Here is a 23,964-nt window from a genome sequence, read left to right on the forward strand (position 1 = left end):
CCCATTCTCACCCAGACACCCCACCCCGCCTCCCATTCTCACCCAGACCCCTCACCTTGTCTCCCATTCTCACCCAGACCCCTCAAGCCACCTCCCATTCTCACCCAGACCCCTCACCCCATCTCCCATTCTCACCCAGACCCCTCACCCCACCTCCCATTCTCACCCAGATGCCTCCCCCTGCCTCCCATTCTCACCCAGACCCCTCACCCCGACTCCCATTCTCACCCAGACCCCTCACCCTGGCTCCCATTCTCACCCAGACCCCTCAACCCACCTCCCATTCTCACCCAGACCCCTCACCTTGCCTCCCATTCTCACCCAGACCCCTCACCCTGCCTCCCATTCTCACCCAGACCTCTCACCGTCTCCCATTCTCACCCAGACCCCTGAAGCCACCTCCCATTCTCACCCAGACCCCTCACCCCATCTCCCATTCTCACCCAGACCCCTCACCCTGGCTCCCATTCTCACCCAGCCCCGTCACCCCACCTCCCATTCTCACCCAGACTCCTCACCCCGCCTCCCATTCTCACCCAGACCCCTCATCCCATCTCCCATTCTCACCCAGACCCCTCACCCCATCTCCCATTCTCACCCAGAACCCTCACCCCATCTTCCATTCTCACCCAGACCCCTCACCCCATCTCCCATTCTCACCTAGACCCCTCAACCCGCCTCCCATTCTCACCCAGACCCTCACCGTCTCCCATTCTCACCCAGACTTCTCAAGCCGCCTCCCATTCTCACCCAGACCCCTCACCCTGTCTCCCATTCTCACCCAGACCCCTCACCCCACCTCCCATTCTCACCCAGATCCCTCACCCTGCCTCCCATTCTCACCCAGACCCCTCACCCCATCTCCCATTCTCACCCAGACCCCTCACCCCATCTCCCATTCTCACCCAGACCCCTCACCCCATCTCCCATTCTCACCAAGACCCCTGAACCCGCCTCCCATTCTCACCCAGACCCCTCACCCCACCTCCCATTCTTACCCAGACCCCCCACCCTGCCTCTCATTCTCACCCAGACCCCTCATCCCACTTCCCATTCTCACCCAGACACCCCACCCCGCCTCCCATTCTCACCCAGACCCCTCACCCTGTCTCCCATTCTCACCCAGACCCCTCAAGCCACCTCCCATTCTCACCCAGACCCCTCACCCCATCTCCCATTCTCACCCAGACCCCTCACCCCACCTCCCATTCTCACCCAGATGCCTCCCCCTGCCTCCCATTCTCACCCAGACCCCTCACCCCGACTCCCATTCTCACCCAGACCCCTCACCCTGGCTCCCATTCTCACCCAGACCCCTCAACCCACCTCCCATTCTCACCCAGACCCCTCACCTTGCCTTCCATTTTCACCCAGACCCCTCACCCTGCCTCCCATTCTCACCCAGACCCCTCACCCTGCCTCCCATTCTCACCCAGACTTCTCACCGTCTCCCATTCTCACCCAGACCCCTCAAGCCACCTCCCATTCTCACCCAGACCCCTCACCCCGCCTCCCATTCTCACCCAGACCCCTCACCCCATCTCCCATTCTCACCCAGACCCCTCACCCCATCTCCCATTCTCACCCTGACCCCTCACCCCATCTCCCATTCTCACCCAGACCCCTCACCCCATCTCCCATTCTCACCCAGACCCCTCACCCCATCTCCCATTCTCACCCAGACCCCTCACCCTGCCTCCCATTCTTACCCAGACCCCTCACCATGGCTCCCAATCTCACCCAGACCCCTCACCCCATCTCCCACTCTCACCCAGATCCTGCACCCTGTCTTCCATTTTCACCCATACTCCTCTCCCTGCCACCCAGAAATAAGCCAAATGAACCTTTTGCCAAACTGCTGCCAAAGACATTCCTCAGATAAGGAGATGACAACCTTCTCACAGTAAACTAGATGCTGTCTTGCCAATGCTCTGTTAAGCAATATGTCCTCACTTTTATACTCCATACACTTGCAATACAAACTGAGGGGCTTGTCACCTCAAACATACCATGCTGATAGCCTCTTCCACGCGCTGCATACAATCGACCTGTATTCTCTGGAGTCTAGCAGTTTGACAAGACAATAAGAAATAGGAACAGGAGCATTTAGTTCAGTTCTTCAAGCCTGCTCCGCCATTCAATAGGATTATTGCCAATCCGATATTCCTCATATCCACTTTCTGCACTTTTCTGTAACCCTTGATTCCCTATTGATCAAGAATTTGTCTATCTCAACCTTAAATAAATACAAGGAGTCTGCCCTCACAGCTTTGTGTAGCAAGGAGTTCCAAAGACTCTCAACCCTCTGAAAGTAGAAATTTCTCTTCAACTCAGTCTTAAATTAACACCCCTTTATGCCGTGACTATGCCCTCAGGTCCTAGACTCTCCCATGAGGGGAAACACTCTCTCAGCACTTACACTTTCAAGCCCCTTTAGAATCCTAGATGATGCAACCGCATCTTGTTAATCTTATTGAAATACGTACAACTCTTAGAGAGTTTGATAGAGTAGACAATAAAAGGTCTTTTTCTCCAGGCTAGAGAGTCAAGACCTCTGGGTCACTATGAAGTTAGCCATTAAAGACTAAGGTTTCATCATAGGGTTGTGTACATCTGGAAGTCCCTACCCTAGAAGGCTATAGATACTCAGACACCAAGTATAATTGAAACAAAGGTCTATGGGCTTTTGTATTCTAAGGCAAACGAGGGCTATGAAGATTGGGTGAGAAAGTGGATTTGGTGTAAAGGTGTTAAATCAAAAGGTTGAGTTTAAAAAAAGGGGGAATGGAACTGGCTTAAGGGGCTGTATGACTAGGCCCTGATTCTAGTTTTACTGCTCTTCGATATTCACAGGTCAAGGGCCATCCTGTATAGAGATGATGTCCTGCTGATGAACAGATGAACAAAACTGTTCTTGGTCACTGTGCTTAATGAGTACAGGGACAGCTTTGATCGGTAATGCACGTAGACCATCTGGCATCACGAGAAGTCAGTTAAATCATTACGGTTTCGTCAAGTGTATCAATGGACAGCCTTAGAGCAAAACTAAACTCACTCGCCACACCTACTCCAGGCTGACTGCATTTTAAAAGCCTATGTCTCTCTCCAGGGTGAACTGTGCCACACAGCAGCTGTCCAACAGGAGATGGGGGATGGGTGGGGGGCGGGTTTGGGGGGGTGGGGGTGGAGTAGTGGGAAATGTTCCAATGAAAGGCTTTCCTTGATAACATTTTGTTAGCCCTAGACACAGCTAGTCAAGTGCTTGTCCAATTGCTTCAACTAGATCTAAAAAGTCTTTTTTAAATTTGTTCTCAGGATGAGGAAGTCCCTGGGGCTAGGCCAGTAATGATTGCCTGTCCCTGATTATCCAGACAGCAGTAAGGAGTCAACCACACGGTTGTAGGTCCATAGTTATATGTAGACCAGACCAAAGAAGGACAGCAGATCTTCTTCCTTAAAAGGCATTAGTCTACCCGATGGGTTTTTATGACAGTGGTTACATGCTCACAATTAAACTAGCTTTTTTTCTTTCCATGGTTTGTTTCATTGATTTTAAACTGCACCATTTTCCTGCACTGGGAATTGACACCCATACATCCAGTGGGTGCTGGATTATCAAACCAGTGTCATCATCACTAGACCACTGCCTTAACAAAACAGCCAAACCACAAACTCATCCGCTTCCCATTCCTCTCCAGATAATCAATGGACCTGGGGTTTTCTGAATTTCTGAAATTTTTTTTATTTCAACAAGTACTGGAAAATAGGAATCTAGATTGTTTCTGCTTAAGTTACTGTCTACACTACAGGACATTGGATCTTTTTAAGACTGACACATTTTCATTTATTAATTGATAATTTATAAAATAAAAAACTGTTCTGATGAAAGGAGTGGACAAAGTTAAAAATCACACAACACCCAGTTATAGTCCAACAGGTTTATTTGGAAGCACTAGCTTTCGAAGTGCTGCTCCTTCATCAGGTAACTAAAGGGGCAGGATCATCAGACACAGAATGCCATAAATTCTGTGTCTGATGATCCTGCTCCACAACTACCTATTATAGGAGCAGCGCTCAGAAGGCAATTACTCCCAAATAAACCTGTTGGACTATAACCAGGTGTTGTGTGATTTTTAACTTTGTCCACCCCAGTCCAACACTGGCACCTCCACATCCTGATGAAAGGTCACAGACCTAAGTAATGACACTGGCTCATTTGCTGCCTGACCTCCTGGGGATTGACACATTTTCTGATTTTAAAAGAAGACGTGCATTGGTATAACATTGTTCAGAATGTCAGAGTATCCAAAACACATTTATGGCCAATTAACCTTTCTGGTAATTATTGGTTCATGAAATGTAAGCATTGCTGGCCATTCCAGCATTTATTCCTCATCCCCAAAAGTCCTCGAGAAGATAGTGGTGAGCAGCTTCTTTGAAACACTGTGGACCATATGGTACATATTTGCAGCCACAGTACTCTTGGGCAAGGAAGTTCAAGGATTTTGACCTAATAACAATGAAAATAAAAGTGGTATAGTTCCAGTCAGGATGGCGTGTAGTTTGCCACAGAATCTGTAGATGGTGATGCCATGCATCTGTAGCCCTTGGGTCTCCAGGGTGTAGAGATGATGTGTTTGGAAGGTGATGACTGAAGAGTCATAATTTTTGCTGCAGTGCATCTTGAAGATGGTACAACCTGCTGCCACTCTGCATCCATGTTGGAGTCAGTGACTGTTTAAATGTATGAAATGGTGACAAAAATACCACAGGCTTAGGACTAATGCACTTCTACAGATTGATGTGGATTCGGGCTTTGGTTTCTGTGAATAGTCAGTGCTACCATTGCTTTGCCTTCTAAGATGCTAGGGCCAATCAAAGATAGTAGTGGAGGGTTGTGTATGAAATCTGAGGACATAGGGGAAGCATTTAATGAATATTTTTGGTCAGTATTCACATTGGAAAAGGGCAATATTAGTGAGAGTATGGAGATGCAGGTTACAAGATTAGATGGGATTGAGGTTGATAAAGAGGAGATTTTAGCAATTTTGGAAGATCTGAAAACAGATAAGACCCATGGGCCGAACGGAATTTATCCTCGGATTCTCTGGGAAGCCAGGGAGGAGAGTGCAGAGCCTTTGGCTTCGATCTTTATGTCATCGTTGTTGACAGGAGCAGTGCCAGAATACTGGAAGATAGCAAATTTTGTTCCATCGTTTAAGAAGAGGAGCTGGGACAACCCTGGTAATTATAGGTCAGTGAGCCTTACTTCAGTTGTGGGTAAGGTGTTGGAGATAGGATTTATAATCATCTGGGAAGGAATAATTTGATTAGGGATAGTCGACACGGTTTTGCGAAGGGTGGGTCGTGTCTCACTAACCTTATTGAGTTCTTTGAGAAGGTGACAAAACAGGTGGATGAAGGTAAAGCGGTTGATGTAGTGTATATGGACTTCAGTAAGGCATTTGATAAGGTTCCACATGGTAGGCTATTGCACAAAATAAGGAGTTTAGGGATTGAAGGTGATTCAAGCGGTTTGGATCAGAAATTGGCTAGTTGAAAGAAGACAGAGAGTGGTGGTTGATGGGAAATGTTCATCCTGGAGCTCAGTGACCAATGATGTGCCCCAAGGATCTGTTTTGGGGCCACTCTTGTTTGTCATTTTTATAAATTATCTGAATGTGGGCATAAAAGGATGGGTTGGTAATTCTGAGGTAGACACTAAGGTGGGAAGAGTTGTGGTTGTGCCAAATGATGTTGTGGGGTACAGAGGGGCACAGATAAGATACAGACTGGGCAGAGAAGTGGCAAATGGAGTTTATTACGGAAAAGTGTGAGGTAGTTCACTCCGGAAAGAGTAACAGGAACGCAGAGTACTGAACTAATGGTAAAACGCTTGGCAGTGTAAATGAACAGAGATCTCGGTGTCCAGGTGCATAAATCCCTGAAAATTGCCACCCAGGTTGATACGGGCTGTTAAAAAGGGATATGGCATGTTGGCGTTTATTGGTAGGGGGATTGAGTTTCGGAGCCACGAGGTCATGCTTCAGCTGTACAAGGCACTGGTAAGGCTGCACCTGGAGTATTGCATGCAGTTCTGGTCACTGCATTATAGGAAGGAGGTGGAAGTTTTGGAAAGGGTTCAGAAGAGATTTACGGATGTTGCCTGGTATGGAGGGAAGGTCTTACGAGGAAAGGCTGAGGGAACGGAGGCTGTTTTCATTAGAGAAGGTTGAGCAGTGTCTTAATCGAGGCATATAAGATAATCAGAGGGTTAGATAGGGTGGACAGTGAGAGCCTTTTTCCTCAGATGGTGAAGGCTAACACGAGGGGACATAGCTTTAAATTAAGGGGTGATAGATTTAGGATAGATATTAGGGGGTAGTTTCTTTACTCAGAGAGTAGTAGGGGCGTGGAACGCCCTGCCTGCAACAGTAGTAGACTCGCTGACGTTAAGGCCATTTAAATGGGCTTTGGACATACATATGGATAATAACGGAATGGTGCAGGTTAGATGGGCATCAGATTAATTTCACAAGTCGGCACAACATTGAGGGCCGAAGGGCCTGTACTATGCTGTAACATTCTCGGTTCAATAATTTAACAATCTTGGGGTTGGGAGCTTACTCAGTGGATAGGTACAATGAGACGGGAGGAAAGATTACAACTCGCCAAGCGCTGACAATACTGTTTGACAGGCCTGTCTCCACCAGCACTGTACCTGTGTTATACAGTGACAGAACTACCGGAAAACAGGACTATTTGCAAGAAACAGCACAAACAACAAGTGATAGACAGACTGAACAACACCACAACTAATGGATAAGGTCTGAGCTTTGCCTAGTCCTACACATCCAGTCATGAATAATGCAGAGAGGCGGCTCCAAGGGAGGCAGCTCCACAAATATCCCCATTCTTAACGATGGACAGCCTAGCACATCAGTGCAAAAGAAAAAGCTGAAGCATTTGAAATAATCTTCAGCCAGAAGTGCTGAGTCGATGAACCATCTCAGCCTCCTCCAGAGGTCTCCAACATCACAGATACTGGTCTTCAGTCAATTTGTTTCATTCCACTTGGTATCAGCAAACGACTGGAGGCACTGAATAATGCAAAGACTATTGGCCCTGACAATATTCCAGCAATTATCTCAAAGATGTGTGTTCCAGAACAAGTGGCATCTCTAGCCAAGTTGTTCCAGTAAAGATACATCACTGACATCTACCTGACAATGGAGAAAATTATGCAGGTGTGTTCTGTATACAACAATAGAACATAGAACATAGAAGAATACAGCGCAGTACAGGCCCTTGGGCCCTCGATGTTGCACCGATCCAAGCCCACCTAAACTACACTAACCCACTATCCTCCATATACCTATCCAATGCCCTCTTAAATGCCCATAAAGAGGGAGAGTCCACCACTGTTACTGGCAGGGCATTCCATGAACTAACGACTCGCTGAGTGAAGAACCTACCCCTAACATCAGTCCTATATCTACCCCCCCTTAATTTAAAGCTATGCCCCCTTGTAATACCCGACTCAATACGCGGGAAAAGGTTCATACTGTCGACCCTATCTAACCCCCTAATCATCTTGTACACCTCAATCAAGTCACCCCTAAACCTTCTTTTCTCTAGTGAAAACAGCCCCAAGTGCCTCAGTCTTTCCTCATACGATTTTCCTTCCATACCAGGCAACATCCTGGTAAACCTCCTCTGCACCCGTTCCAATGCCTCCACATCCTTCCTATAGTATGGCGACCAAAACTGCACACAATACTCCAGATGCGGCCGCACCAGAGTCCTCTACAACTGCAACATGACCTCAGGACTCCGGAACTCAATTCCTCTACCAATAAAAGGGAGCTAGGTTGGAAGCTCAGAGTTAGAACGAACAGAGTTGTTGTCTCTGGTTTGTTACCCGTGCCACGTGATAGAGATTCGAGGACACCACCACCTTCCCAAGGGGCTATTATGGATGGGCAATAAATGCTGGAACAGCCAGCGACACCCATATCCCATGAAGGAACTTTAAAAAGCCTGTCCCCATCAGGGCTACACCCTAATGTTATACAATGATAGGCCTGTTCCCACCAATACTGTAACCCAACAATATACAGTGACAATAGATCTGTCTCACCAGTACTGTACACTGTGTTAAACAGAGAAAAACATATCCTCAACAGTACTGTGTTAGTGTACACAGTGACGGAGCTGTTCCCATCAGTTGTGTACTTCATCGTTATACAGTGAAGGCTAAACCCAACAGTACTGTACCCCAATGTCAGGCAATGATGGATCTAAACTCATTAGTATCGTATGCATGTTATACAGTGACAGACCTGTCCTCAGCAGTACCATATCCCAATGTTACATAGTAACAGACCTGTCCCCACTGGTACTGCACCCCAGTGTGATACAGTGACAAGAGACCTGTTCCCACCAGTATCCTGATGTTTGCAATTTGAAATGTTCGCTGCATTATACAAACTTCAAAGTACAGAATGTAGAATTCGCTTGCTGATGTTTTTCACTATTCAATGGACACATTTTGAAAATGTCACCCCACTCCCCAAGACACATTATTCAAATATCTGCAAAGCATTGTCCCTGAATGAAACTAGTAATGTCTAGAAATTGCCACTTTCCATTGAGTACACGTAAGTCATGCATGTAAAGAATGGGTCTGCTACATCTGTCCATCTGCCTGTCTATTGTTCACATGCAGGGAGTGCAACAGTTCACTGGACAGCTTGCTCCTTGCGCATTAATAGAATCTCTACTGCACAGGCATATCAGCACCTTTGGGTAATATCTGAAGTCTTTGGGTTTTTCTAGATCTAATGTTGATCTGTGGCATGTAAATAAAACGTTCTTAAGTCACAAGGCAAACACTGAGATATGGATAAGATTAAAGGAGGGAGGTATCAATATAGCGAACAAGGTAAGAGATAGTGCCACAGACAAAAAAACAGTGAGAAAGTGACTAGACTGAGAGACAGAGGCTAAAGAACTCGGAGAGGAAAAGAAACAAAAAATAGTTTCAAAGACAAAACAGACAGGAACAAGAGACTGAATTTGAGGCAACCACAGTAAGAGACATTAACAGTAAAAGGCACAGAAAGACCGTAGCAGAAACAAAGAGAAACAGAGGAGATACAGCACAAGTGTTAAAAGCATTAAAAAGTCAGGTAAAAACACATCGAGATGAGCATTTGATGTAAATTAAAACAAAAGAATAGTAAAAATTGGAAACATCGCCCAGGAACAAAGGTGTTGTCATTAGATTTCCACATGGTGTCATTGTTGGTGAGTCAAAAATTCACAGAGCCACAGTTCAGTACAACTAATACAGAGCAGTACATATGAAGACAGCCCCCATTCTCCTGTCTCATCCAGCACTCCATCATTTCCTCATTTCACTTTCCCTCCCTCACTTTTTCCCTCCTGCCTTGTCCTCCCTGCTCAACTCTCAATTACACTGCAGCTCAGTGTGAGGATGTGTGTTAGTTGGAACTGTTGTCACAGACTGTAACATGCAACTAAAATAAGCAGAGACCTTGGGTCCACAATGCACAGCACCATTGTGGTTAACAAAGCACTCTGAGCTGTCTAACACTTGGCATAAGCTGTGCCTCAGTAATTAACATGCTTGCCTATGAGTCAGGAGGTTGTGGGTTCAAGTCCCACTACTGAGACTGCCCAGTACTGAGGGAGCTCTGGACTGCTGTGTTACAGATTAGATGTTAAATTGAATGCCAATATGCCCTCAGAGGTCGATGTGAAGATCCCAGAGGCAATATTTTAAGAGGTGTAGCATGGCAATATTTCTCCCTGTTGTGCTGAGCAAATAACAATCAGCACTAAACTGAGATTACCTGGTCACTGTCATATTGTTGTTTGTAGGATCTTACTGTGTGCAACTTTGCTGCCAGGTTTTCCACATTACAACAGTGGATATATTTCCAAAGTATGTCATTGATTGTAAAAGGTGATGAAAGGCAATATATACACCTAAGTCCTTCAAGGATGAGGTTACAGGTGCAATTAGTGGAAATTCACCTCAAATATTAAAAACAGAACTGAACTCATTCAGGTACATATGATGTGTAGGGGAGTAATGGTATTAGCCTTTCAGCTTCCACCCATGGACTCATTCAAAACAATGGCCCAGGGGTCTGGTTCAAATTGTATATTCCCATCCTTGTCTTCAATTTCCTCTATGGCGTTGACTCTATCGCTGCAACTCCCTGCAGCCCTACAGGCCTACTTACAGGAGTCCAATTCTGGCCTTTTAGGCACTCCTTTTTTAAGCATTTCACAATTAGTTGCTGTGCTTTTAGCTCCTTGAGCCCCAAGCCTTCCTAAACTTCTCCACCTCCTTCTACTCCATCAAGATTCCACTAAAATCAATTTCTTTGAACAACTCTGTCACCACCTATTCTTTACCCTTTCCCATGGAGCACCTTGAGCTTTTTAAAAAAATGTTGTTAAAGATGCTTTCCAACTGCAAGTTGCTGCTGTTGTCAGCTGCAACAAGGCTGAATAGGATAGGCTCAACAGATCTGCTAATCTTTGTTCTGTCAATCATTTTAGTATTTCATAACAGGGAGAAAATAATAGAATGGAATCACAGAATGGTTAAAACACAGAAGCAGCTAATTTGGCCCAATTATTGATTGATTGATTAATTTATTGTTGCCACACCTACCAAGATAGAGGGAAGTGTCGTTTTGTGTGCTTTATAGGCAAATCGTATCATACAAAGTGCATCAGGGTAGCAGAACAGACTGCGGAATATAGCGTTACAGCCGCAGAGAAGATGCAGAGAGAGAGAGAGAAATCAGACTTAATAGAGGTCCACTGTTCTTGAATCTGTTCATACAGGTGTTCAAACTTTTATGTCTTCTGCCCAATGGAAGAAGGTGGAAGAACATATCTGGGGTGGGAGGGGTCTTTACCAGAAACCTGCAAATTCTCTCTCTTCAAATCTTAACATTTTTCCAAAGGCATGATTGAATCTTTATCCATCATGCTCTCAGACAGTGCACTCCAGACCTTAACGATTTTGTACACAGTGAGTAGTTATCTTGTGTCACCTTTGGGTCTTTAGATAGTCATTTTACTTTGGGTAACTCTGGTTCTCAACCATTTCACAAGAACACTTGTGCTCTATCTACTCTGTCCAAAACCCTCATGATTTCAACCGTACGAACAAATATGCTCTCAAATGTCTTCTCCAAGGAAAACAACTCCAAACTGTGCAGTCCATGTAACTAAAGGTTCACATTTGTTCCTCATAAATCTTTTCTGCATCCTCTCTAAAGCCTTGACATCTTCTACAATGCGATGGCCAGAAGTGGACATAATACTCTAGTTGAGATTGAATCTGCTTCTTTCTATAGGACTTTGTTGAAACCTGTTTCTGTCTCAAAACTGCTACTACTGATTTTAAACTGTATTAATATCATAGAATCATAGATACCCCTACTGTGTGAAAAGAGGCCGATCAACGCAGCGAGTCCATCCCAATCCTCCCAAAGAGCATCCTACCCAAATCCAGACCCGCTCTCCTCTAATCCTATAACCCCACATTTACCATGGCTAACCCACTTAGTCTACACATCCCTGCACACTACAGACAATTTATCATGGCCAATTCAGCCAACCTACACAGTGGGAGGAAACTGGAGCACCCAGACAAATCCCTTGCAGACAGGAGTCAAGTCCATCAAGTCCACCCTCCGGCTCTACTCCTGGTAGAGTATAATATGGACAATGTGACTTATACACAACAGGGGGTGGTTAAAATTTGCAGGAAGAGAGAATTTCTGGTTGATAAAGGAACATACACTGTTTCTTCTTCTGCACATGCTGCCTGATCCATTCAGTGTTTGGGCAGTTCACTTTGAATTTCAGATTTCCACTTTTGCATCATTTTGTTGATGTTGAGGAAGACAGTTGTGATGTCACTGGACTAGCAGTCCAGAGATTCCTGAAGAAGGGCTTATGCCTGAAACGTCGATTCTCCTGCTCCTTGAATGCTGCCTGGCCTGCTGCACTATTCCAGCAACACATTTTTCAGCTAGCAATCCAGAGGCCCAGGTTAAATCTCTGAAGATGTGGGTTCAAATCCCAGCACAGCAGCTGGTGGAGTTTAAATTTAATGAGTAAAATATGGAATATAAAGCTAGTGCTTGTGAGGGTGACATGATACTGGCAACAATTTCTGTAACAGCCCGTCTGATTGACTAATGACCCTTAGGAAAGGAAAACTGACATCCTTAACATGTTTGACCTACATGTGACTCCAGAACTACAGCAGGATATGGATGACTCTTAACTTCCCTCTGAAATGGCCCAACAAGCCATTCCAGTCAAGGTCATTCAGGAATGGGCAACAAATGCTGACATTGCCAGTGATGCCCATATTCTATGAAAGAATACAGTTTTTAAAATGTTAAAAAGATTAAAACTTTTATCACAAATTCTGTGTTGGTTTTGAAGTCAATGATTGATATACCAAATTAAATCTGATTAGTTGACAGAAACTAGAAACCAATCTACAGTATCTCTGCTTCCTGATCCGAAATGGAGCAAACCTGCACTGAGAACAGGATGGGTCCCATCCTGTCACTAACCAGATGTTAAAATCAATTATAGAGAAATGCAGACCTGAAACCAGAGGAAAGGAGCAATTACAAAACTAAACAAACCTCAAATAGGAAAGCGAGTGCTTCCTGTGTACAATAGGATTTTATCACTCAGGGCAAGGATAGGTCTGCACCATGACAATTGGGTTTTGACTCTCTTGTGCCAGTCATGGGACTATTGTCAAATGTTTATTAGAATCACAAAATATTTCAGCAAACAAACAAGTCTATGCTGGCATTAATCTCACCACTGCAGTCCTTATAGTCTAACACCTCACCCAGTCATTCTGTTACTCCCTATAGTCTCTGTTAACATTCTACCCAGTCTTATCCCTGTTTCTTGCTTGCTTTCCAAATCCTTCAATATTTTATTCAGGCAAATCTCTCTGCTCCGCTCACTTCTCAGAAGCTGATATCCAACCTTCACTCCACCACACCACCAACCCCAAAACTCCCTTACTAATTCCCCATAGATTTTAATATCCTTCCCAGTTTAATATCCCTCCCTGCTCACTCTCCATACCTTTCTTATGACCTTTAATATACCACCTGGAATTATCCCTCACCCTTCCATTCCCCACATAACCAATACATTTTCTATTGTCTTATTCTACTCACTATACATAACTTTCAATAGTTTAGATCAGAGTGGTGCTGGAAAAACACAGCAGGTCAGGCAGCATCTGAGGAGCAGGAAAATTGACATTTCGGGCAAAAGCCCTTCATCAGGACTTTTAATGCCCTGCTCTGTCTACTCACACTCTCCTACTTGTGCCCCATAACAATCAACATTCCATCCAATATAATCAAACACCCCCACTTCAGAACTTGAAAATATGATACAACGTGTCAGCCTAATGCACTCAGTTCATCAGCTATGTTGCCCAGGAGTATTAAACGCAGTGTATTGGAGTCGCAGGTAGACTGGGTGGTGAAGAAAGCATTTGGTATGCTTGCCTTCATTGGTCAGTGCATTGAGTGTAGAGATTGGGAGGTCATATTGCAGCTGTACAAGACATTGGTTAGGCTACTTTTAGAATACCACTCCGCATTCTGGTCTCCCTGTTATAGGAAAGACATTGTCAAACTTGGAAGGGTTCAGAAAAAGAGTTACAAGGGTGCTGCCAGAATTGGAGGGTTTAAGCTATATGGAGAGGCTGAATAGTATGGGGCTAGTTTCCCTGCATCTTTGGAGGCTGAGGGGCGACCTTACAGAGGCTTATAAAATCATGAGGGGCATGGATAGGTTGAAAACCAAGGTCTTTTTCCCAGGGTAGGGAAGTCCAAAACTAAACAGCAAAGGCTTAAGGTGAGAGGAAAGGATTTAAAAGGGTCGTGAAGGGCAACCTTTTTAGAGGGTGGTGCAAGTATGGAGCAAGCTGCCAGAGGAAGTAGTGGAGGCGGATACAAGTACAACATTTAAAAGCCTTCTGGATGGGTACATGAATAGGGAAGGGTTTGGAGGCATATGGGCCAAATGCTGACAAATGAGACTCATTCAGTTTAGAATATCTGGTCAGCTTGGACAAGTTGGATCAAGAAGTTTGTTTCCATACTATATCTCTCTATAACTTTATGACTATGACTATAACAACAAACATGGATCACAGAAGCATTACTCTCATGTTCAAATCTATGATTCACAATTCACTCTGATTGAAAATGAGCCTCCTGATGGACCAGCCTCTCTCTGTTCTTGGAACTGCAATGTAATCACCACGACACCATCACGCTCAACACAAAAAACATTGACTGGCTTTTTGCAGGACATATAACAAACACCAAGTCAGTCACTAATCACTAACTTAACATTAGGGTGAAGTGACCATTAGTTCAAAGAAACTCATAACCAAACAAGAATCATTTTACAGCCAAAGTTATAATACTTTATCATTGCTAACTGATACAATCATTGATAACACCTCAGAGAGTAAAGGATCCCTAACCAATTCAAAAAGATTGGCATCTCTATAATGCTGCCCACATAAAATCATAGTCACAGAGACGTACAGCACAGAAACAGACTCTTCGGTCCAACTCGTCCATGCCGACCAGATATCCCAACCCAATCTAGTCCCACCTGCCAGCACCCGGCCCCATCCCTTTCTATTCATATACCCATCCAGATGCCTTTTAAATGTTGTAACTGTACCAGCCTCCATCACTTCCTCTGGCAGCTCATTCCATACACGCACAACCCCCTGCATGAAAAGGTTGTCTCTTAGGTTCCTTTTAAATTTTTCCCTTCTCACCCTAAACCTTTTCCCTCTAGCTCTGCCCCGCCCCACTCCCCCCCCTTTGTACAGCTTGCATGGTTCTGGAGTGCTAGTGACATGAACAAGGCCAGCATTTATTGCCATTTTTTTAAAATCTTTCAAGGGACATAAGCATCATTGACAGGATCAGCATTTGTTGAACATCCCTAATTGGTTTTGAAATGAGGCCTATTAAGCCATGTCTGAAGGCAGTTAAAGTGGATTACCTGTCTAGCTGAACTCAGCTATACCTCTTTCTTGAATTGCCGCAGTCCTCATTTCTCACTAACAGCACTTATCAAAGATTCGTTCCTTTTTTTCCATGGGATGTGGGTACTGCAGGCTGGGCCAGCATTTATTTGAATTCCTAATTGGTTGGAGCACATTTAAGAACCAACTACACAGCTGGATGTGGAATCACAGTTCAGACCAGGAAAGGATGGCAGATTTCAATCCCTAAAGGACATGAGTGAACCAGGAGGGTTTTTCAACAATTGCTGTTAGGCTTGCTTTTTTAATTCTAGATTTTTTAGCAAATTCAAATTTTACCATTTGTCACGGTCGGGTTCAAACCCCTGTGCTGCCCCCAAAACATTAGCCTTGTCACTCCACTCGAGAATAACTAACTACTTTGGATCTGGATGTAGATAGAGGTCAAAGTGATTTCTCTTTGCTCAAGAATGTCACTGAGCTTTTTTTTTTCATTAATAACAATCCAACAGCTTTCACATCATCTTAGCCCTGCCACCAGCTCACAAATTAAAATCAGATTTACAAAATTGAATTCCACAATTTGCCATACTGGGATACGAACTCTTGACCTTTAGCTGCACAACATACCAGTACATGCTGCAACTAAGGCAGTATTGACACCAGCTACTTCCTAAAGCTCACAGAGGTTCTGGGTCTGAGTAAAAAGAAGAATGCACATTTCTAAAGCAGCTTTCATGACTTCAGACTGCCCCAAAGCATTTTGAAGGCACCTGCCAAAGCACTAGCACAGCTATAATATAGGAGGGCAGTGCAGGTAATATACCTACTGTTCATCAGTGCCTCTTCGAGTTGTGACCAACTTGATCAATCACACCGCGTGACCATGTTAAAAATGCAGGAGGCAGCCTGCCCCAGATCTAAGCTGCAGCCTCCAATCCTCCACATACACACACAGGACTGCACATTAAAACTACAGGGTTTTTGATTCAGCGCCAGAGACCAGTAGATTCCAGAAGCTGCCTGTCATACGTCTCCGGTCAGCTCCGCACCACAAATTTTCCAGACAGCAATTCCCATCGGAACTCCCCACTTGCTGCTCAATCGGCCAAAACCATTCCTGCTACACACGCCCTATGGATAACATGCACTTAATTAAAGGACATTTCTTTAAAAAGTTTTTTTTTTGAGAGTTATGTTTATCCCAAAATTGTGGAAGGTGCTAAATCAATATTTATTTTCTCACCAAGGACAAATATGTCAGTACTTAGAACTGAAGCAGTTTCATATGGCAGGCAGCATGCACTCCACAGGGTTAGATACAGACTGAAGGTCCCTCTGCTCTTTTGAACTGAAAGCAAAACTTTCTCTACACTGTCCACACCAAACACTCCCAGCACTAGGACAGCATGAGGTTAGTTACAGAGAAAAGCTCTCTGCACACTGAACACAGATGAGAAAATGGTGTTGCTCTCCATCTGAGGAGTCACGAATGGTTCTGAACATTGTGAAATCATCAGTAAAACATTCCTACTTCTGACCTTAAAGTGCAGGGAAGGTCATTAATAAAGCAGTTCAAGATGGTTACATTTAGAACACTGAGCAAGGAAACTCCTGCACCAATGTCATGATGCCAAGAAGAACAGTCCGCCAACAACTATCATAATCCACCCTTATAATAGTTACGACTTTAACCAGTGAAGACATTTTCCTGATCTCTATTGATTTCAATTTGGCTGGAGTCCCTTGAACCTACACTCCATCAAATGCTAATATACTGCCAAAGGCAGTAATTTTTCTCTCCCCACTTGAGTTTAGGTATTTGACCAGGACTGTCATAAGATCAAGAGTTGTCTGGCCCTGGAAGAATCCAGAATGCAAAACCAGCTAAAGTACCCAGAAATAGTAAAGTCTGGAGGCATTAATGAGGATGTTAGCAACAGATCAATTGAGACTTCAGCGATATTATAGAGGTGCATATAGGCAGTTGTAACATTGGCACTGGTATGAAGATTAGATTACATTAGATTAGATTACATTACAGTGTGGAAACAGGCCCTTCGGCCCAACAAGTCCACACCGACCCGCCGAAGCGAAACCCACCCATACTCCTACATTTACCCCTTACCTAACACTACGGGCAATTTAGTATGGCCAATTCACCTGACACTGCACATCTTTGGACTGTGGGAGGAAACCGGAGCACCCGGAGGAAACCCACGCAGACACGGGGAGAACGCCTGAGGCGGGAATTGAACGCGGGTCTCTAGCGCTGTGAGGTAGCAGTGCTAACCACTGTGCCACCCACTAAGATGTAGACAGCCTGATAATTTTGACAGAATGGTGGATTCAAGAGAGTTGGTGGCAAAGATAGAGCTGAGTGGCTTCAACACAGTTGTGGATCCTGGCATTCTGTTTTCTGATGATGTCACTGAGGGGCAACAGATGAATGACAAATAGGGGCCAAGGAGGATGCAAGGGACATTCCAAACGTAATGGTGCAGGAGCAGGACAGGATGCCATGCCTGTGATTATTCGGCTATAGATTGAAAGAAATGGAACCAGGTGAGTGCAGTTCCACCCAGCTGGAAGAGGATGGTGCAGTCAATTGTTGCAAAGCCTGCAGACCAGTCTTCAAGAGCATGAAGAAATAATTTATTTTTGTCATAGTCACAAAGGATGTCAATTGTGACTTTGATAAAATACAAAATAACATTCCCTCCACACCATCGCAATAATCACTCCCAGTGCAGGTACAGCATGGGGTTAGGTACATAGTAAAGCTTCCTCTACATTGTTCCATAAAACAAATAGGCTCCCTTACAGAGAACTCAGTTCCCACTGAGGGGCTGGAGACTGATCATCTGAGTGAGTGACCAATGTGCTACCAAGCAGATCCCAATGCCACCTCATTGTTATACAGGTGACATGTTAGCTCACTTGAATTTAAGCGAACATATGAGCTGAGTCTTTGATATTTTGTTAATAATACTGCAAAATAATATTTCTGCTTTTCCTACCAGATTCAGTTTTGGTTTCAAATCCCACATCAGGATGTGGGCACACAACCTGTAGATAACTTTTTGTTAGCTCTGTATTCAGTTATTTATTTTCTTCCTGGTTATACTTCTCAACTTACAGCCATGGAAAATTAGAGCTAATCCACACTCTGCTGCCCCTTCTGTCACTCACATCAAATTCTCTTCCCCTGTCAGCTCAATGCTCAATGCTTGTTGACTGACATTGGTTTAAAATTTTCATCCCTCTGTTCAAATCTTCACAAGGTCTTGCCCCATCTTATCCATTATATCCACTACACACAATGCTCCAAGATGTGCATTTCTTCTCTTATCATCCATCACACATCCCCAATTTTAATCATTCAAATTACTGGCCATGTCATCAGCTGTTTAGAAAGCAAACTCCTACAATTCCTAACCGACACCACTCTTCCTCACGCCCTCCTCTAGACACACCGTAAAAGCTCATCTCTAACAAAGCCTTTGGTCACCTGTTCCAATATCCTGAGAATGAGGTCAGTGCCAAATACTACCAGATGATGCTCCTGTGAAGTACATTGAAATGTTTTATAGTCAATTAAGCATGCTAAATAAATCCAAGTTGTTGAGGATATATTCTCTCAACTCATTCCCTCTGCACAGGCTAGTATTATGCCATGATGACACATCAACTAGCAAATACTGTGACAAACCTGCCCCCACTAGTACTGCACCCTCAAGAAATACTTATCCCCACTAGTACTGTACCCCAGTGTTGTACAGCACTGACCTGTTTCCACTTTAGATTAGATTAGATTAGATTACTTACAGTGTGGAAACAGGCCCTTCGGCCCAATTAGTCCACACCGATCCGCCGAAGTGCAACCCACCCATACCCCTACATTTACCCCTTACCTAACACTACGGGGCAATTTAGCATGGCCAATTGACCTGACCTGCACATCTTTAGACTGTGGGAGGAAACTGGAGCACCCGGAGGAAACCCATGCAGACATGGGGAGAATGTGCAAACTCCACACAGTCAGTCGCCTGAGGCTGGAATTGAACCCGGGTCTCTGGCGCTGCACTTTTCCAGCAACACATTTTCAGCTTATACAGTGACAGACCTGTCCCCATCAGTACAGTGCTGAAAAATGTGTTGCTGGAAAAGCGCAGGTCAGGCAGCATCTAAGGAGCAGGAGAATCGACATTTCAGGCATAAGCCCTTCTTCCTGAAGAAGGGCTTATGCCCAAAACATCGATTCTCCTGCTCCTTCGATGCTGCCTGACCTGCTGCGCTTTTCCAGCAACACATTTTTCAGCTCTGATCTCCAGCATCTGCAGTCCTCACTTTCTCCCATCAGTACTTTACCTCAGTGTTATACAGCAACAGACTTGTACCCACCACCATACACCAGAATTACAGTGACAGACTTGTTTTAACAGTACTGTACCCATGTTACAGTGACAGACCTATACCCACCACTGTACCCCAGTGTTATACAATAACAGAGCAGTCCTCCCAGTATTGTACCCACCATTATAACAGACCTGTCCCACCAGTACAGTATCCCAGTGCCATACAGTGACAGACCTGTCTCCACCAATAATGTACTCGTGTTATACAGTGACATACCTGTCCCCACCAGTACTATGCACCAGCGTTATACAATGACAGACCACCAAAGTACTCCTGCATTATACAGAGTTAGATTTGTCCCCACCAGCATCCCAGTGTTCCTCGATGACAGAAATAGACTTGTGTCTATCAGTACTGCATAATGTGTTACATTCATTCTGAGTTTGACAGACAAATGAAGCAAATGTTATGGGGTGCTGACAGTAAACTAGAATTGAAACCAAAACCAGGTCAGCCATGATCTTATTGAATGCTGAAGTAGGTTCAAAGGATCCAATCCTGTTCCTAAATGCTATGTTCCTATGGGTTGGTTGAGCATCCACAGTACAAGCGAACAATGTAACATTTTTTCACTCACTCACTGGGATACAAATGGGGATTGGAAGTGAAATTTTAAGCACTGACAGAAATATTGGAAATACAATTGAAACTGCAGAGATGTGCCAAGGCCATAAAACCTCGAAATTGGAGCGTGCAGCAGTTGAGTAGTGTCTGCATAACGGCCAGGGACAGGTTAATGGCTGCACCCCATGTGACACACATGATCAGAGACGCCTGATGGACCACGAAACTGTCTTATTTATTTCTTCTGTCCGCCTAAAGGGGCTTTAGCTTTCTACATTTGAAAGTGCAATCCAAGTTGTTTCACTTCCAGATGGTTACTCTCGCAGCCTGGCTTCATCATCCCTACCTTCTTACTATCCTCTGAGATCTCGACAGTTCCCAAATTCTCCGGCACAATCCCAAGTTCCACTACTCCACCAAGAGTGTCTGTACCTTCAGCTGCCTGGGCCCCGAGCATTAGAATTCTTTCCCTGCTCTCTGCGCCTCCCTTTCTTTAAGATGCTCCTAACCAGCTCGCACCTTCCCCACCCCTCAACAAATAAAAATCTCTGGCTGGGTGGATATTAAAATCTGTTTGCTAACGCTCACGCCAAGTGCCTTTGGATGTTTTGCAGTTAAAGGGCTATACAAATGCATCGTTGTTGCATTTTCTCAATCCGAATGTCTCAATAAACTGCGGTTTCCACCTTACTGTGGAGTGACAATGTCAAATTTCAACACCTACTCAATGCCTGGAGCTGTCACAGAGACATCTCCTCCTCCTCCAGGCCTCAGCTGCTGGAGCAGCTTTTCTCCAAACTCCTGACAGCAGGAATGGGATTCCCTAATCCCTAGAAACGCCACCTCTCCCCAGGAAGCCAAGCTTAGGCCGTGGGGAATTTTCTGTCCCATTAAAAATATATTAAACTTTCAGCAACAACAAAAAGCTCAAAACAAAGAGGTTCCGCCATTTTCCCGGCCTGATTTTGGGGGAGTCGGGGTTGGCGAGAAGCCCGGAGCCGGAATTTCACCCCCTGCCTAGCCGGACTCCGGCCCCTGGCGGATTTTCAGGGGAGGAAGAGGAGAAGGGATTCTGGTTCCCGGTACAGATTGAACACGGAAGGGCAAGGCCACGGGAAATGCCCCAGCAGCCCAGGTGGGAGCATCTTTCCCCCGGGTTAAATTCAGGGCAGAAAGGGGGGGGGGGGGGAGAGAGAGGCCTCGGAGGGGCAATTCTCCTCCTGCGTAAACGAAGCCTGTTCCCAGACATTGGCAATAAACGTAATTCCGGGGCCTTTAGAGATCATCTCCCATCCCAGACTCCAAGAATAAACCCAGCCCCGGGTCACTGAGCAGCCAAAGGGCCAAATTCCAACCCTCGGAAACAAGCACCGAAGCCCTGTCCCGGGGAGCTGCAGCTAACACCGATGCTTCCCCCCACCCACGTCAGTCCCCCTTGGACAATGTTCTCTCCCCTTCATCCCCAGCCTCACCCGAAGTCCTGGTCCATGGATTTGAAGAAGAATTTGTAGTTGGGTTTGTTGAGAACATGTTTGAAGTCGGCCAGAGTGACCCTGTCCGCTGGCAGAGGCAGTTTCACCAGGTACGGGGTCTCCTGCTCATCGATGTGGTAAATGATCTTGGTCTCCCCCATGACCGGCTCCAGGAGGCCGGCGGAGCCCTGGCTCCGACCCTCGCGGTTGTCCGACAGGCCCACACTCTCCGAGCCGGCCGCCTGACTCCTGTGCTACAGCAGCCGTCTGGATGGCTCCTTTCTGCCGCCAGCAACTTTGTATCCTTCCCGCTGACTGTATCGCCTTTCACCCGGCTGATACTTTGTATCCTTCCCGCTGATTGTTCCCTCTCCCCCGGCTGATACTTTGTATCCTTCCCGCTGATTGTTCCCTCTCCCCCGGCTGATACTTTGTATCCTTCCCGCTGATTGTTCCCTCTCCCCCGGCTGATACTTTGTATCCTTCCCGTTGATTGTTCCCTTTTCCCTGGCCGATACTTTGTATCTTCTGCCTCTCTCTCTCTGACCTCCACCCCCACGGTCTTCCCTCCCGGCCCCGATCCCACACAGGCCGGTCGGAGCACGGGAGGCTGAGCTGAGCTGAGCTTCGATCCGATCCGCCCAGCACTGACAGCGGCCACACAAACCCCAATCAGACGGGGAGGGGAGCGGCCGCCCCGTCACAGCGCCAGTGCCATCAATCCCCGGCACAGCCCAGCCCAGCCATGGCCGGCAGGCTGACAGCTGGCAAACAACCCCTCACCCCACCACCACAACCCACTTTCACTCAGACCGCTGGAGTGCCATGGGAGGAGGGTGATAGTGAACTCAGTTGGGGGTAAGTCAGGGCACAATGCCACCCCCCTTGGGGCAAATGATTTATTAGGCAGCTGTTCTGAAACTGGCATTGTGCAGCAATAGAACTTGGCATGCTAAGAGTGGAAATGCAGAAGGTGTCATAGCGCACATTAGACACAGGCAGAGCCCAGTATACAGTTAAATTAGTAAATGCTCAGGTACTATTCTAGAACTGGACAATATTCAGACTTGAGCTGATAAGTGGCAAGTAACATTCACATGACACAAATGCCAGCCAATGAACATCTCAACAGAAAAGAATATCACCATCTCCCTTTGAGATTGTACAGCATGACCATCACTGAATGTCCCATGATCAATATTCTAGAGAAAGTTCACCATTGACCAGAAACTCAACTGCACCTGCAAAATAAATACTGTGGCTACAAGCAGGTCAGAGGCTAGGAATTCTATGGCAATTAACTTATTTGCTGAGTCCTCAGCCTACCCACCCTTCAAGGCATGTGCCAGAAATGTGAAGGAATAGTGCCCACCATAAAACTAAAAATAAGAGTAGGCTGTTCAGCCCCTCGAGCTGCTCCACCATAAGCTGATCTGACAATATTCCTCATGACCACTTTCCTGCATTTAACCATAACCTCTGATTTTCCTATCTGGATGATTTCAAATCCAACAACACTGACAAAGCTCTACATCATCCACAACACAGCAGCCTGGTCAACTGGCACCCCCACACCCACCTTCAACATTCACTGTCTTCACCATGGATACACAATGTACCATCTAGAAGAAACACTTTTGCAAACTGTCAAGCTTTTTTCGATAACCCTTTCCAAACTTGCAACTTCTGCCACCTAGAAGGACAGGGCAGCAGTTTTTATTTCACTTCATTTCACTTTGCTAGCTGAGTCAACATTATTACCTATTCCTCTTTATTTTTGAGGTGGTAGTGAGTTTCTTTCTTGAACTGCTACAGTTAATTTTCTTTAGGTACACCTACCATGCTATCAGAAAGTGAGTTCCAGACTTTAACCCAGTGACATTAAAGGAATGGCAATATATTTCTAATAAGCATGGTGAGTGGCTTGGAGGGGAACTTGTAGGTGGTAGTGTTTCCAGGTATCTGCTTCCTTGTCTTTCCAGATGGTGATAGTTATGGGTTTGGAGGGTGCTGTGCAAGGAGCCTTGGTAAATTCCTGTAGTGCCTTTTGTAGTTGGTAGACGCTAATGCTTCTGAGCGTCTGTGGTGGAGGGAGAGGATGTTTGTGGATGCAGTCCCAGTCAAGTGAGTTGCTTTGTCCTGGATGGTGTCAAGCTTCTTGAGTGTTGCTGGAGTTGCATTCATCCATAGAGAATTATAGAGTCATACAGCACGTGCACAGACCCTTTCATCCAGCTTATTTATGCCGACCAGGTGTCTAAACTGAACTGGCCCTGTTTTCCTGCATTTGGCCCATATCTCTCTACACCTTTCCTATTCACATAACTGTCCAAATGTCTTTTAAATGTTGTAGTTGTACCCACCTCTACCACTTCTTCCATAGCTTGTTCA

The 23,964-nt window shown here is 45.5% G+C and overlaps 1 protein-coding gene across 1 annotated transcript in view; it reads right to left on the reverse strand.

Annotated features, from left to right (window-relative positions):
- Positions 1-22,283, reverse strand: part of LOC122556138 (segment polarity protein dishevelled homolog DVL-3) — a 147,959-nt gene extending 125,676 nt beyond the window's left edge. The window contains exon 1 of the mRNA XM_043702621.2: positions 21,574-22,283. Within this exon, the coding sequence (XP_043558556.2) occupies positions 21,574-21,734 (161 nt within the window). The 5' untranslated portion in view covers positions 21,735-22,283. The remainder of the gene's footprint in view (positions 1-21,573) is intronic.
- Positions 22,284-23,964: the final 1,681 nt, after the last annotated feature.

This window comes from Chiloscyllium plagiosum, unplaced genomic scaffold (genome assembly GCF_037043375.1).
Source record: "Chiloscyllium plagiosum isolate Xiang-an unplaced genomic scaffold, Cpla_swu_hap1 HiC_scaffold_13, whole genome shotgun sequence".
NCBI classification, from domain to species: domain Eukaryota; kingdom Metazoa; phylum Chordata; class Chondrichthyes; order Orectolobiformes; family Hemiscylliidae; genus Chiloscyllium; species Chiloscyllium plagiosum.